Source organism: Macaca thibetana, chromosome 16 (assembly GCF_024542745.1).
Source record: "Macaca thibetana thibetana isolate TM-01 chromosome 16, ASM2454274v1, whole genome shotgun sequence".
NCBI lineage: Eukaryota > Metazoa > Chordata > Mammalia > Primates > Cercopithecidae > Macaca > Macaca thibetana.
The window spans coordinates 66,860,660-66,877,028 of record NC_065593.1 but is presented as its reverse complement, the minus strand read 5'-3'; the positions used below and the strand labels follow the sequence as shown (position 1 = coordinate 66,877,028).

Here is a 16,369-nt window from a genome sequence, read left to right as displayed (position 1 = left end):
CCCAAATGTGCTCAATGACTCAATGAGAATCCACACCTGAACCCAAACCTTCTCCAAAGTTTTTAATATGGGCATCAAAATCTCCACGATCTGGGCCAAAAACTTCCTACACATCCAGGCTCCATGAGCTCTTCGGCTATTTTTACTGTTGTCCAGGCAGAATAACAACTAACATTCATTGAGAGCACACAATACACTAGGCACTATTCTAAGCATTTCACATGTATTCACTTAGCCTATCTTCCCCAAAACTCCAACGTCTAGCAGCCGCTAAGGAGTCGAGTCAGAATTCAAACCCAGTAAGTCTGACTCCAGAACCTGTTCTCTGAACTCCAAATCTATACCATTTCTATATTGTGACATCTTTCGTGTCACTGGTGGCTTTTCAAATATGCACACCTTTCATCTACCGAAAACCTACAGATAACATCATACTCAGTATGAAACACTCAATGATTTTCCCCTAACATCAGAAATAAGACAAGACTGCTCTTACTCCTCCCTTCAACATTACACTACAAGTCTTAGCCAGTGCAATCAGGTAAGAAAATGAAATTAATAGTATACAGATTGAAAGGAGGACATACAACTGTCACTATGCACAGACATGACATAGAAAATTCCAAGGAATCTACCAAAAAACTCTTAGAACCAATGAATGAGTTTAGTGAGGTTGGAGGATACAGGGCTAGCACAGACAAAGTCAATTATATTTCTATATACTAGCAATGAGCAATTAGAAATTTAAAATACAGTATCATTTACAATAGTACCATAAAATACTTAGAGGTATAAATCTAACTAAACGTGTACAGCATGTACAATGAAGACCACAAAACACTGATAAAGGAAATCAAAGACGACTTTGGAGAATATACCATGTTCATAAAATGGAAAACTCTATATTTATTAAGATGTCAATTTTCTCCATATTGGTTTATGGATTCAGTGCAACCCCAGTCAAAACCCCACTGGGATTTGTTCTTTTGAGATGGAGTCTTGCTTTGTCGCCCAAGCTAGAGTACAGTGGTTCGATCTCCACTCACTGCAACCTCCGCCTCCCGGGTTCAAGCAATTATCTAGCCTCAGTCTCCTAAGTAGCTGGGATTACAGGCGTGCACCACCACACCCGGCTAAGTTTTGTATTTTTAGTAAAGATGGGGTTTCACCATGTTGACCAGGATGGTCTCGAACCCCTGACCTCAAGCAATCCACCTGCCTCGGCCTCCCAAAGTGCTGGGATTACAGGTGTGAGCCATGGTGGCTGGTGCCATTAGGATTTTTTTGTAGATATTGGCAAGCTGATTCTAAAATGTGAAAGGAGAAAGGATAGGCACAAAAACCAATGAATCAGAATGAAGAGTCCAAAAACAGAATCAAACAAATATGGCTGATGAACTTTTTACAAAAGCAAAAAGAAAACACAGTCTTTTCAATAAATGCTGCTGGGAAAATTTAACATCCATATGAAAAAAACTCAACCTTGAACTCTACCTGACACCATATATATATATATATATTTTTTTTTTTTTTTGAGACGGAGTCTTGCTGTGTCGCCCAGGCTGGAGTGCAGTGGCCAAAACCTCAAATAGATAGTAGACTTAAATGTAAAATGTAAAACTTTTAGAAAAAAAAACATGGGAGAAAACCTTTGCAAACTTGGGTTATGCAAAAAAATTCTTAGATACAGCACCAAAAGCACAATTCATAAAACAAAAAAAAAAGAAAAACTGATAAATTGACAGTTCATCAGAATTAAAAACTTTCGATCTCCAAAGGCACTGTTGAGTAAGGGAAAGCCAAGCCAGGGACTGAGAAAAAGAAATGCAAATCACATATCTGACAAAGGTCCTCCATGAAGAATACAGAAAAAGAACTCTAGGGGCCAGGCGCAGTGGCTTACACCTGAAATTCCAACACATTGGGAGGTTGAGGCAGGTGGATCACCCGAGGTCAGGGGTTCGAGACCAGCCTGACCAATATGGTGAAACCCCTGTCTCTATAAGAAATACAAAAATTAGCCAGGCATGGTGGCGTGTGCCTGTAGTCCCAGCTACTCGGGAGGCTGAGGCAGGAGAATTGCTTGAACCCGAGAGGTGGAGGCTGCTGTGAGCCAAGATTACACCACTGCACTCCAGCCTAGGCGACACAGCAACACTCCATCTCAAAAAAAAAAGAAAAAAAAAAAAAAAAAAAAAAAAAAAAAACTTCTCAAAACTCTCAAAACTCTACCATAATTAAACAAATGGATTAAAAAATAAGCAAAAGATTTTGACACCAAAGAAGATGTACAGATGGCAAGTGAGCATATGAAAAGATGCTCAACATCATTAGTCATTAGGGAAATACAAATGAAAGTCACGAGACCACTACTACACTCATTAGAACGGCTCCAATTTTCAAAACAAAACAAAACAAAAACCTGACGAGGCCAAGGGCTAGTGAGGGTGCAGAGCAACTACAACTCTGCTGGGGCTGAAGAATGACATATCCACTTTAGAAAATGGTTTGGAGGCTTCCTATCACATGACCCAGCCATCTCACTCCCAGGTATTTACCCAGGAGAAATGTAAACATATGTTTACATAAAAGCCTGTATGCAAATATTGATAGATGTTGCATTCATAATTGCTGAAAAACCAGGAAACAACACAAATGTCCTTCAACTGGTGAAAGTAAACAAATTGTGGTGTATCCACACGATGGAATACTACTCAGCCTTAAAAAGGAACACACTATTGATACTTGCAACATAATGAAGTACTCTGAAATGCATGATGCCAAGTGAGATGACATCTGGAACAGGCAAAAACGTAGGGGCAGAGAACAGCTCAGAAGTTGCCAGAGGTTAAACAAAAGGGAAACAGGGATGGGTTGGGGGTAGGGTTTGACTACAAGGGGCCAAGAGGCAGCTCAAGGGAATTTGGGGAGGTGATGGAACTTTCCTATGGTGATGCTTACACAAATCTGCATTTCTTAAAAATTCATGGAACTGTACACTCCAAAAGAATGAGCTTTAAGATACAGTAATTTTTAAAAAATAAATTTTAAAAAATATTTATGCCCTTCATCACCTGAACAATTCTTGAAATAGCCACAAAGGCTGGGCATGGTGGCTCACACCTGTAATCTCAGCATTTTGGGAGGCCAAGGCAGGTGGATTGTTTGAACTAAGGAGTTTGAGACCAGCCTGGCCAACATGGCGAAACCCCGTCTCTACTAAAAAATACAAAAATCAGCCAGGCATGGTGGTATTAGCCTGTAATCCCAGCTACACAGGGGACTGAGGCACAAAAATCATTTGAACCCAGGAGACAGAGGTTGTGATGGGCCAAGATCACACCACTGCATTCCACCCTGGACGACAGAGCAAGACGCTGTCTCCAAAACAAACAAACAAAAAAAAGAAATGGCCATGAAGCTTGGACTGTCACATTTGTATTTCATAGGGTTTTTGAGACAAAGTTGCACATTTTCCAAGATGATCCCAATGTGGTGTGTGGCTTATTACTAACGAACTAATGAATCCTGGCATCCTTGTTTTGGAGAGACCACAAGGTATAGCTACAGGTTTTGGCAGTATCTCATTTGAAAAAAAAAAAAAAAAAAAAAAAAAAAGAAAAAAGAAAAAAAAAATTGCCCCTGGCAATTACCCTGGGAACAAACAGGAGATCCTAGGAAAGGCAATGGAAATTTGGAAGGCAAGTCTTGGCCTGGGCCTCACTTTCTTTATCCAAGGTGGTGGAGATGGCCTCTCTCTGGGGCAGGCAGGTCTGAAGACCTGAGAAAAACCAGACCTTGAACTCTACCTCTAAAGATGTGGAACTAAGTAAGAACCCAGCCCTGAAGCCAGACAGGGACTCTCCCTGGAAAACAGCAGTCCCCAGCCTTTTTGGCACCAGGGAGTCATTTTGTGGAAGATAATTTTTCTACAGATAGGAGGTGAGGGGTAGGGGATGGTTTCAGGATGAAACTGCTCCATCTCCGATCATCAGGCATTAGATTCTCATAAGGAGGGCGCAACCTAGATACCTCGTGTGTGTAGTTCACTACAGGGTTCGTGCTCCTGTGAGAATCTAATGCTGCTGTTGATCCGGCCAGACTCAGAGCTCAGACAGTAATGCTCACTTGCTCACCACTCACCTCCCACTGCATAGCCCAGTTCCTAACAGGCCACGAACCCATACAGGTTTGCTGCCCAGGGGTGGGGACCCCTGCTGTAGAGGGTCCTAAGAGGTCAGCAAGCGCCAGTGGGCTCTGAGGGCTGCCTTTGCCATGGCCAACTGATATCCTATTCTCTTTGTTATTTACTATATTTACTCATCCTCATGCCTTAAATAAAATCTCACTGGCAGTCGGGCACTTTGGTTCACGCCTGTAATCCCAGCACTTTGGGAGGCTGAGGCGGGTGGATCGCCTGAGGTCAGGAGTTCAAGACCAGCCTGACCAACACGGTGAAACCACCCCCCTCCCTGGTCTCTACTAAAAAAACACAAAAATTAGCCGGGCATGGTGGTGCGCGCCTGTAATCCAGGCTACTTGGGAGACTGAGGCAGGAGAATCGCTTGAACCTGGGAGGCGGAAGTTGCAGTGAGCCGAGATCGCGCCACTGCACTCCAGCCTGGGCAACAGAGCAAGAGTCTGTCTAAATAAATAAATAAAAATCTCACTGGCCAGCTGGCCTCAGAAGGGCTGTAAAGCAGTAAAGGCATGCTTTGCACTACAGAGGAGTTAGGAGAGCTGACCCACTAAGGCCAGCATGGTGCTGGGACCCACTTACATGATTATTAGTGGTTTATGCAGCTTTCATGCTGAACCATACAAAATGGCCCATATTTGTTTCCCCAGGAGATCCAAATCGCCTTAAAGGCACGTGTCTCCTGGTTTTATGTGTACAACAGGGTCTTCCCTATGGGAAAGGGCACAACCAACTCACTAAGATTGAGTTGAGCAAACCTCACCAAGGTCTGCTAAGGGTCAGTGTGAAGAAACCGCTAGGTGAGCCTGGTGTCCTGGGGAAAAGAGCAGAGACCTTCTGGCTCACCACATCTAAGAGCTGTAAGAGACCATCTCATGCACTTACGGCCCCTGCCACCCTCCCGGAATGCCTCTGCCTCCCAGCAAGCTCAGGGTGAGTTTGTGTAATCAAGAAGGTGGCAGTCAGAGAGAGTGAGTTCTGTTTCAGAGACCTAAGCTGGGAGTTGCTGGCAAATCCCTGAACGTCCAGCTCCAAAATGTCATGACCCTCAAAATCATATTTCAACTCTGAAAATCATGTTTCCTTGAGACAACTGACTTCGTTTTCAGACATGCAGAGCTATTTTCTTTCTCTGGTCCCAGGAGGGAAAATACACCAGAGAGATGAACGCAGATCAGAATGCTAGAATACATGCAACCCAGAGAGGAGACGGAGGGTTGAACAGGAAAAAGCAAACTCAGGTCGAGTGGAGCATATCACTGACTCCTTTCTTTAGGGAAGAGTTGCATGGGCCCCATCCCAAAGGTTAGGGCTGTTCTGTACTTCACACAGGTTCAAAGCCCAGTTCCACATCTTCCTCCTAACCCTTTCCTTCTCGAAGGCTGACTATTCCAGTAACTGCTGTCAATTTCCTCCCAGCTTCACAGGCTCAAATCCAGCCTTCTGTTCCTTATTAGGCACTTTTAGTAACGGGCAAGAGGTTGACAAAGGAGTGAATAAATGGAAAGGATTCTTAAAGATCTCAAAGTGCTCAAAACCAACGTGCCACCCTGTTGCGTCCCCAGAAGGAGCTTCTGCAAAAATAACTTCTGCAAAACAGAGTAAAAGAATAATATGAAAAGCGCCCAGGCTGTGTGACTTCAGACACAGACTCTTAAATCTTCGACTAATAAAAGCCTGGCAGGAATATCCTCATGAAGGCTGGTGCTACCCAAGCCACTCGTCCGTTCTGTTTCCCTAAAGCACATTAAAAACACATTTTCCAGTTTAATAGACTTACGAGCTGAAATGAATGTGTCAGAACGCTTATAAATATGATAGAACCTGCTAACCAAGCAAATGTTAAATTTTGCATAAGGAGACTGTATCCCTAACTCCTCAGTAGACAATGAATATTTCAAACGAAGCACCCGGCAGCTGCTCTAAGGGCTCCAGATGAATTAAGTGGGCTTTTATTACTGCCAGGAGTCGTCCTCTTGCTTCCTCTCATTTTATCCATCTTCCTCCTTTGTACAAGACAAACATGGCCCTTCAGACAAACCAAGCTCCTGAAGTCTGGTCATGGAGCGATCAGAGTATGGGGTTGGTCAAAGTACAGTGTTGAATATTGTCCCCCGCCAAAATTCATGTCCAGCCAGAACCTCAGAATATGACCTTACCTAGGCAGGGCACGGTGGCTCACGTCTATAATCCCAGCACTTTGGGAGGCCGAGGCGGGTGGATCACCTGAGGTCACGAGTTTGAAACCAGCCTGGCCAACATGGTGAAACCCCATCTCTACTAAAAATACAAAAATTAGCTGGGCGTGGTGGCGTACACTTGTTTCCAGCTACTCCAGAGGCGGAGGCGGGAGAATCGCTTGAACCCGGGAGGCAGAGGTTGCAGTGAGCTGAGATCGCGCCACTGCCCTCCAGCCTGGTGACAGAGTGAGGTACTGTCTCAAAAAAAAAAAAAAAAAAGAATATGACCTTACCTAGAAATTGGGTATTTGCAGATGTGGTTACTTAAGAAGCTGTCATGCAGGATTAAGTGAGACCTAAATCCAATGACCGGTGTTTTTATGAGACAAAGGATAGGGAGTTTTGGACACAGACACACTTCACAGACACACACAGATACGAAGGCCATATCACAACGTGGGCAGAGATTGAACTGATGCAGCTACAAGCCAAGAAATGCTGAGAGCCAAAAGAAGTTACAGAATTTCTCTAGAATTTTCAGTGAGAGTGTGGCTCTGCTGATACTTTGATTTCAGACTTCCGGCCTCCAAAACTGTAAAGGAATATATTTCTGCTGTTTTAAGCTACTCTGTATAGTACAAGATAATCATCTCTTCTCTGAAGGGACCAGAGTGTTTCAGATTTTTCAGATTTTGGAATATGTGCATGATTTTACCAGCATTATTTACCAGTTAAGCATCCCAAATCTGAAAATCTGAAATCCGAAATGTTTCAATGAGCATCATGTCAGCACTCAAAAGATTTTGGATTTGGGAGCACTTCAGATCTTGGATTTTCGGATTTGAGATGCTCAATTTGTACTTCATTGACAGCAACAGGAAACTTACACAGTCAGGAGAGAACTTCTACACATTCAGATGTGTATTGCAATTATTTCCCCAAAAGTTACCTAAGCCAACCGTTTCAGGTGACAGTGGAAGCGGTCATCCCTTTAACAGTGCCATCCCTTTAACTTCATGATAGCATAGATGTACACCTGCCACCAGTCTTAAAAGATGAGACTTAGAGCCATCTGACTTATTATTATTATTATTATTTTGAGACAGAGTTTCGCTCTTATCACCCAGGCTGGAGTACAATGGCACGGTCTCGGCTCACTGCAACCTCTATCTCCCAGGTTCAAGCGATTCTCCTGCCTCAGCCTCCCATGTAGCTGGGATTACAGGCATGTGCCAACACACCTGGCTAATGTTTGTATGTTTAGTAGAGATGGGTTTTCACCATGTTACCGAGGCTGATCTCAAACTCCTGACCTCATGATCCGCCCGTCTCGGCCTCCCAAACTGCTGGGAACACAGGAGTGAGCCACCGCGCCCGGCCCTGACTTTCTTTCTCACTACTCTCTTTGAGTAACGTTTCAACTTCATTCTACTATTTTTTTATCCTGCATATTCTGCGTTCCCAGCCCATGCAGGTATGAGGCTAATGTAAGGAGGCAGCCATGCAGGGAGAGAATCTACAAAACAGAAACAAAGAGAACTCCTTTCTCCTGCCACCTGGAATTCCTTGAAGCTGAGTACTATCCACGGAAGACAACTTCTCAAAAAATTGTTCAGTGTGGCTATGGCCTGAATCATGTTCCCCCGCCTTCAAATTTCTATGTTGAAGTCCTAACGCCCGTACCTAAGAATGTAACTGTAAGGGAGATAGGATCTTTAATACGTTAATAAGGTTAAAATGAGGTCATTAGAGTGGGTCCTAATCCAATATGACTGGTGTCCTTATAAGAAAAGGAGATCGGGACACCGACAGGCACAGAGGAAAGACCGCACTTTGGGAGGCCCAGGTGGGTGGATAGCTTGAGCCCTGGAGTTCAAGACCAGCCTGGGCAATATGGCAAAATGCCATCTCTACAAAAAATACAAAAATCAGCCAGGCACGGTGGCGCGCTCCTGTAGTCCCAACTACCCAGGGGGCTGAGGTGAGAGGATAGCTTGAGCCTAGGAGGTTGAGGTTACAGTGAGCCATGATCGCACCACTGCACTCCAGCCCGGGTGGGACAGTGAGACCTTGTCTCGATAAAAAGACAGACCAGTGAAGCCACAGGGAGATGACGGCCATCTACCAGCCAAGGAGAAAGGCCTCAGAAGAAACCGACCAATCTTGCCAACTATTAGGCTTGGACTTCCAGCCTCCAGAACTGTGAGAAAAATAAGTTTCTGCAGTTTAAGCCACCGGTTTGTTGTATTTTGGCTACGGCAGCCCTAGCAAACACACACAAGTGCCAAATTGCCTCTAGCCTCAAGTCACATGAAAGTTTGCTCTGAAATTACTGCCTGGCTTAGAAAATCAGGACTGTGTTTTTTTTTAAAAGGCAGAAGCAGATAAAGTGCTATCTGAGTGCTCCATATTAGGCCAAATAGAACCCTCTTCAGAAGCAGAAGACTCTAGAAACTGTACCCACCCTGATAACGTTCCCACGAGCTAGGACACTAACAGTCTCATGCCGTCTGCACAGAGCCCTGTCCAACAAGGTATTTCTGCATTGTTTATTTTATTTAATATCCAGATGCGAAAAACCTCCTGGCAGTTATTATTATTGAGCCCTTTGCCCTCCTGCAAAATATTTTTGTGCAGCACATTTTAACTGCTGGTTTGCTTCATTCTCACTATTTATTTATTTGCGTATTTATTTATTTATTTATTGAGACAGAGTCTCACTCTGTTGCCCGGGCTGGAGTGCAGTGGCACCATCTCAGCTCACTGTAGCCTCTGCCTGCTGGGATTGAGTGATTCTCCTCCTACCTCAGCCTCCCAAGTAGCTGGGATTACAGGCATGTGCCACCATGCCCGGCTAATTTTTTTTTTTTTTTAAAGTAGAGACAGGGGTTTCACCATGTTGGCCAGGCTGGTCTCAAACTCCTGACCTCAGGTGATCCACCCGCCTCAGCCTCCCAAAGTGCTGGGATTACAGGTGCATTCTCACACTTTAAATGAAGAAACCCAGGTTACAGGCCCAGAAAGGAGGTAGCAGCCAGGGCCTGCCTATTTTTCAGTTCCTAGATAACTCTTCTCAATTGGGCCAAGACAAGATTTTAAACTCTCCCCTAACCAAACAGGTACAGGGGAAAAAAAATAAATTTAAAAAACTCTAATTGCCAAAACTACATGCCAAGAAATTATATCTTCATGAACTACTGTGAAAATATTCTTTCATTTTTAAAGATCTTACCAATAAAAAGTCAAAATAAATAACATCTCAGAGACTTCCCTACACACATTATTTTGGAAACCTAGTTATAAACACTCAGAGTTTTTCCTAGGAGTGACACCTCACTCTCAATCAAATTTAAGATCACTAAATTTGACTGGAAGTATCAGTGACAAAAGGAACACGTCCTTCAGGAAGACACGGAAAGTTAGAAGATACAGAAAAAGAAAGGTAATAGGAACCGTGAAGCTGTTTAAATAAATCCTCTTTGCTTCCCTAGGCTTAGGCTACTCCAAGCAGTTTTAGTGCCAAGGAAAATCGGGAGTGGAATGTGTGTGGCTGAGCTTACAGCGAGAACCAGCTGCTTCAGAGAAGACATTGCATCCCACACAGCCTGGCTACCCTCCCTAAGCCCCAATCGTTATGTCTAAAAATGCAATCCTCCAGAGGCTAGCCAGTGTGAAAACCCACCTATTGGGTTCACTGCTGAACTACAGAAACCGTTCCCAGTCAACAGACAAACTCATAAGCAGTAGTAAAACATGAAGTCAATGGCCAATACCTCCCTGTTCTTTAGTTCATCAAATCTTTTTCCAGAGGCACCTAAGGGAGGATGTTTAACAGGGAAAATGAGAGAAAGGGATGATGCCAAATACAAGATTAAAAGAGGACACTGAGATACCTGGAGAAGAGAGAGGAGGAAGACGGGGATCAAAGAGCACCTGAACTCCATCGTGTTCCCGAACAGGACAAGCCCTGGGGTTGCTGATCTGGGGATGGGCACTTGGGAAGCTTAAGCTAGAAAGGAAAATCATCTCCTGCAAGACCATGTCCACAGGAAGAGTGCCATGCAGCAAATCAGACGCAGAACCAATAAGGAATTCAAGATTTTAGAGTAGAAAACAAAGACACTTAGCTAATGGCTGGCGACAGCAGTTCTATCATCTATAATCCACTTGACATCAGCTTGGCATCAGTTTCATTTTGCAAAACATGGCTTCAATAATTGCATCAGATCTGCAAGGCTCTGTAGGTAGAATTCGTATTGCCAAGTGAATTTTCCTATAAGAATAGGACATTAAGAGAAAAATCTGTTTCTTACCTGAGTGTTGTACGGCTTACGCTTCCCTGACTTGAGTACCCATTCACTTTTTCCCCCAACACTTCGGAAAGATTTACAGAAAATGCACAGATGGCACCTCACAACTGAATAATCTCCTAAAGTAAATCCACCTCTTGCTCTACCAGAAAATAATGCCTTCTCCTGGTCTTTCCACAGACACACAAAATGATAGGCAATTCTTGTATGCTAATAGACCAATGAAATGCACCAATAATGATAGTGATGACAAAGTTCACTAGTGAAGAATATCTATAACTGCATCAGACCAATCTGGTTCAACTTTTATGTCACAAAGCTGTAAGCTGCTTTTCAGTTGCCATGGACCCTCAGGTCATGTAACCTCAGCATGCCCAGATGAACCAAGTGTAAAACCGCAGGGGGAACCTAAGTGCTGGGACAGAGGAGTGGGACTAAATTAAGAAGCGGACACCACATGACCAGATCCAGGATCCAATCAGATTGAACTCTGGCATCACCCCATGGCAGGATCCAATCAGATAATGCCTCCTAACATCACCTCATTGCAAGATCCAATCAGATCACACCTCATTACTTATGTTTATAAAACCCAACCCAACTCCTAGCTGAGGGAGAGAGATTTGGGCATTCCCTCCTGTCTCCCTGCCAGTTGACTTGACTCCCAATAAAGCTGTTCTTCTCTCAAAAGCCAGTGCCATGGTATTGGCCTCTGTGTGCGTCGGGCAGCAAGCCCATTGATGTTTGGTAACATTTCAACTTCCTCCCCCAGAACATACTGCATATTTAAATGAGGCAATTAACAATTAGTAAGAGAATCAACTGATTCACTTTTAACTACCTTCTCTTTAGCCTACATAGGATGCTACGAAGAAAAGAAAAAAAGCTCAACTTGACAGCTGAGTGGGGACAACTGAGACAGAGAAGCCCAAGATCTTGAACAACACTGGGGGTATGGAGCCATCTGGGGTGTGATGAAATATAACCTATAGTCCCCTTGCCTTTCAAACACACACACACATACACACACACACACACACACACACACACACACACACACACACATTGCATAAAATGTCAAGAGGCTCGTGAGCCCTTTGGTACTCATGCATGGAGCCCAGATATAAAGAACTCCTGGCCTGATTTCTAGAATTTACTCAACAATATAACTGTCCACACAGATGTAGATACTAAAATGCTCTATGCCACATTCTTTGTAATAGCAAAGCATCAGAATTAACCTCATGGGCATCCAGAGGGGGCTAATTAGGTAGCATCATGGCCAACAACAAGAATGGGATGGATCTATGAGAGCCACAGGAGACAAATACCCAAGGCTGCAAAAACACAATACAGAACAATGGGTCAGGTGTGATTATATAAACATAATAATTCTGAAAGGATGCACAAGAAACTAGAAACGATGCTTGTGTCTGAGATGGGGGGACTGGACCATAAGGGATTTGAAGGTGGAAGGAAAATTACTTTTAACCCATGTCATTATATTTTTAATTAAAAGAAAGCTAACTGGAGATGGATGGATGGATGGATGGATGAACGGACGGGAGAGAGAATGAAAGAAAGAGAGACTGATAGATTTAAAGGAACTTCTTCTGGTCTACCTAAGTCCCAAAATATCCCCAGCCTTGAGAATAGCTGATATCAGAAAACATTGCACACTAAGACATAAATGGGAAAGTATCTCATAAATGCTCTTCCCAGCTCAGGCTGCCGTCACTGCTGCCGCTCCTCAGAGCAGCTGAACTCCTCTCCCAGAGTGTGGCCTTTCTAGCTCTTCCTCTGGCCGAACCAATTATGGGGCATTACAACAGCAGCACCAATATTATGTTTTAAAGGCTAATGTTATTCACTAAATACCCATTAAACCAATCTCCTTGCTCCATTTACAGCAAGCTTAAGGGCAAATCCAGATGGTACAAATAATGCATATTCAGGCTCCATCTGCATGAAGCCAGTCATCAAATAGCCATTATCAGTGTTGGAGTCCTCAGCTGCCTGACACCCACAGGTGTGTCCAAGTGAGAAGAACAGCAACCTTTCAAGAGATGGCTGGGAGATCATCTCTGTGCTTCCCCAAGAGCCTGCATATGCCTTTGTAGCTGAACAGCTAGCAACGGTTACAAGGGTTGCTTGGTAACCTGGTAACAGGCTGTGCCTAGTGCCTAGTGTTCTGGAGCAGGGGACAGGATTACATCTCCCTCCCACACACCTCACTCCCCTACCATATAACTCTGGGTTGGCCAAGACCCAGGAGTCCCCAGAGGCTGTTCTGCAGAGCCAACTCCCCTGACCCTGTCCCTGGCTGTGGCTCCACTGGAAAATGTCCATCCAAGGGTTTGCCAATTTTTACCTTTTTTGATTGACAGGCACTGAATTCACTGCACCACCTTCCCCCGACCCCACCAGCCCATGGCCCTGAAGATAAAAATATCGGATAAAGTCTGGCCAACTTTTATATCCTAAAGAAGGCTCAGAATCAGGATTGTAAGGTCTTCAAAGGGGCACCCAGGAGCCCAGCGCAGTCACGTTAGTGAAAATAGACAGAAAAGGCCTGTGGCCTTGTGTTCAGGACTCAGCATGAAAAGTGACAAGTTTTACTTGAATACAGTGCTCTACTGTGTCACCAGACAGTCCTTGACTATGTTCCAGTAAAAAGAGAAGATGACACCTAAGGCGTTCTGATGAGTAAAAGTGACAAGTGTGATTGGAGGCAGGAGGAAGATTTGTCGTTCTAACCCTCTATCATTCAAGCTCACATTGGATGAAATTTTTGCTTCCTGGTTCCATCCCACATAGGAAGTTGTGGGAGGCAGTGAGGATTAACCCAAGTGGAGAAGACATTTGAGTTCTCCATGAATAATTCATGCAGGACATAATCTGAACACAGATATTGGAGCCCTGGTTGCAGCATAGCTGTAACTTTTGTACATTTGCTCTCCCTAAGGGCTAGAGATCATCTTAGCATAGAGATTGCAAAAAGATCCAATTAAAATGCCAGCATGGAAATGGGAAAGGACTGTTCTCCCTGTAATCACTCCTGTGAACGCAGTGACCGGTCACCAATTTGTTTTTCCTTAAATCACTCAGGAGAGCGCTCCACATAAGTGAGGAGGGGCCCATTCTCCACAGCATCTTGGCGTGGTTTTCGTCCCCAGGGTCTTGCAGGATTAAATGAGGGAACTTCTTACATAAATCCAAAGGGGAAAAAAAGGCATCCAACTCTCCTCATGCTCCTTGGCCCTTAAATAGCCAAGTGCCCTTAGTAAACAATGAGGGGCAAGAAGGAGAGGGTCTGACCGTGAGGTTGGAAAACAATCTATTGCATTCCTTCTTCAACGACTTCTTAAAGGGCAACAGTCCACTCTGCCTCTCTCCCGACTGAGCTTCAGTAATTGCTATCTGATTCCTCTTGAGGGACGCGTTCCCTCTAACTCTGAGAAAAGGCATGACTATGCTCTCAGCGTCTTTAGCTTTTCTGGCTCCAAATTGAATCAGTGAGATAAACATCCACAGTTGGCCGGGTGCGGTGGCTCATGCCTGTAATTCCAGCACTTCGGGAAGCCAAGGGGGGCAGATCTCCTGAAGTCAGGAGTTCAAGACCAGCCTGGCCAAATTGGTAAAACAGCATCTCTACTAAAAGTACAAAAAATTAGCCATGCGTGGACCTGTAGTCCCAGCTACTTGGGAAGTGGAGGCAGGAGAATCCCTCGAACCTGAAAGGTGGAGGTTGCAGTGAGCCGAGATCGCGCCACTGCACTCCAACCTGCGCGACAGAGCAAGACTCCCTCTCGAAAAAGAAAAAAAAAAAAAATCCACAGCAGTCTCCCCGGGTAAATCAAAAAGATGTAAATTACAACACAAATGAAAAGGAGTATTCAGAGTTCAAGCCCCATCCCCATCATCACAGGTGACCCCTCTGTCCACCTGTGCAAGTTGAAAACATGATCAAAAGGTACCGTTACCTCCTGTAGACTAAGCATGTGGTTTGGACAACAAATGAGAAATGAAGGTTCTGGGCCAGATGCCAGTTTAGCTCCAGGCAGTCGTAGGGTGAGTGATTCAGAGGGACAGGACAGTGCCTGGCATTTCTCTCACTATTCATCCTACCACCAGCCCCCACGTCCATATTGCCTGACTCAGCTCAGCGTCTGCAGCAAAGAGCTTGCCTGAAAGAAGCCCAGCTCTACCTATCCGGATGGAAAGTTCACTCTCAGGGAAGAGCAGCGCGGGACCCTCAGGATCAGACTTCTTCTTCATCAACGTAGCGCCGAAGTTCAGGGCCAGGGCCGTCTGGGGGTCTTCTGCTGCACCCTGAAACAAGAAGCGGTCACATCACTATAGCACCACTACTATGTGAATTCCCCACATGCTCCTGGCTCACGGGCACCGAGGCAACTTGCCGATCTCTACCAAGACCACCACAGCTGAGCCAGTCCTCCGGCCAACCCAGTGGCCAGGCCAAGCTGTGTCTTCGGGAAGATGACAAACTTTCTAGGTATAGGACTTCAGTGGTTACAAAAAAAGAAAAAACAACACGATCTAAAAAGTCAGTGCTGATCCTAAAAATGGGAAAAATATACACCAGGAAAGACGGGGACTCAAACACCAAAACCCCACTGCAAGCATCACTGCCGCACACACACAAAACCCCACTGCAAGCGTCGTCACCGCCAGGCAAATGAGCAAAGAAGTTGGTTCCTGATCTATCAAAAGAAGTCCGTGTGGCAGGTTCACATGAATGGCAGCCTCAGTAGAGGAACCACGGTCAACTTACTTAGGAATTCACCATCTCCACATCTTCACGTGTCTTATGAGATCAAAAGAGGAGATCCAAACAAAAGCATCTCAAAGGGCCGGGCGCGGCGGCTCACGCCTGTAATCCCAGCACTTTGGGAGGCCGAGGCGGGTGGATCACGAGGTGGGGAGATCGAGACCATCTTGGCTAACGTGGTGAAATCCCGTCTCTACTAAAAATACAAAAAATTAGCCGGGCGAGGTGGCGGGCGCCTGTAGTCCCAGCTACTCGGAGGCTGAGGCAGGAGAATGGCGTGAACCCGGGAGGCGGAGCTTGCAGTGAGCCGAGATCGCGCCACTGCATTCCAGCCTGGGCGACAGAGCGAGACTCCGTCTCAAAAAAAAAAAAAAAAAAAAAAAAAAAAAAAAGCATCTCAAAGGAAGGAAGCAGTGCGAGTTGCAGAGAATGCACACATATTTAGAGTGAATCCAGAGGACCTTAAAACAATCATGTCATTCTTCTGCTTTATCCTAACTAGTTAAGCACTGATCAGTTTGATCGTTTCTCATTAACCAGGCAAAATCGTCCACTTGATCCTCACGTTAATTTGACAAATATTAATTAACTGCCAACTCTGTGGCTATTTAGTGAACGAGACACAATCTCTTCTGAAGCTTGTGTTTTGCTTAGGAGTAAATAAATGAACCCATAATGGGGTGGTAAGCTTCTCTTCCAAAGGCATCTTCTGGAAGCCCCAAGCCCGCTGACCACTTACAGATGCACAGGATCTCAACAGGAACAACGAGGCAGAGGACAGACTCAACCAACTACACAAGCACCTCCACTTTCACCCAAACGCCTCAAAGCTAAGGGAAGGGAGGCAGAATCATCTCAATCGGCAAAAACTAGTAGATATTTCTTGAAA

The 16,369-nt window shown here is 44.8% G+C and overlaps 1 protein-coding gene and 1 long non-coding RNA gene across 7 annotated transcripts in view; one reads left to right on the top strand and one right to left on the bottom strand.

Moving 5' to 3' along the window:
* The window catches only part of SLC39A11 (solute carrier family 39 member 11), a 567,426-nt gene that overhangs the window by 297,469 nt on the left and 253,588 nt on the right, over positions 1-16,369 (bottom strand). For 5 of the 6 annotated variants that reach the window (XM_050765755.1, XM_050765757.1, XM_050765756.1 and 2 more), the window contains one exon: positions 14,876-15,020. In XM_050765755.1, the coding sequence (XP_050621712.1) occupies positions 14,876-15,020 (145 nt within the window). The remainder of the gene's footprint in view (positions 1-14,875; positions 15,021-16,369) is intronic. The other variant, XM_050765758.1, reaches the window with a different exon arrangement.
* The window catches only part of LOC126939925 (uncharacterized), a 598,378-nt gene that overhangs the window by 430,195 nt on the left and 151,814 nt on the right, over positions 1-16,369 (top strand). The gene's annotated exons all lie outside the window — the stretch shown is intronic.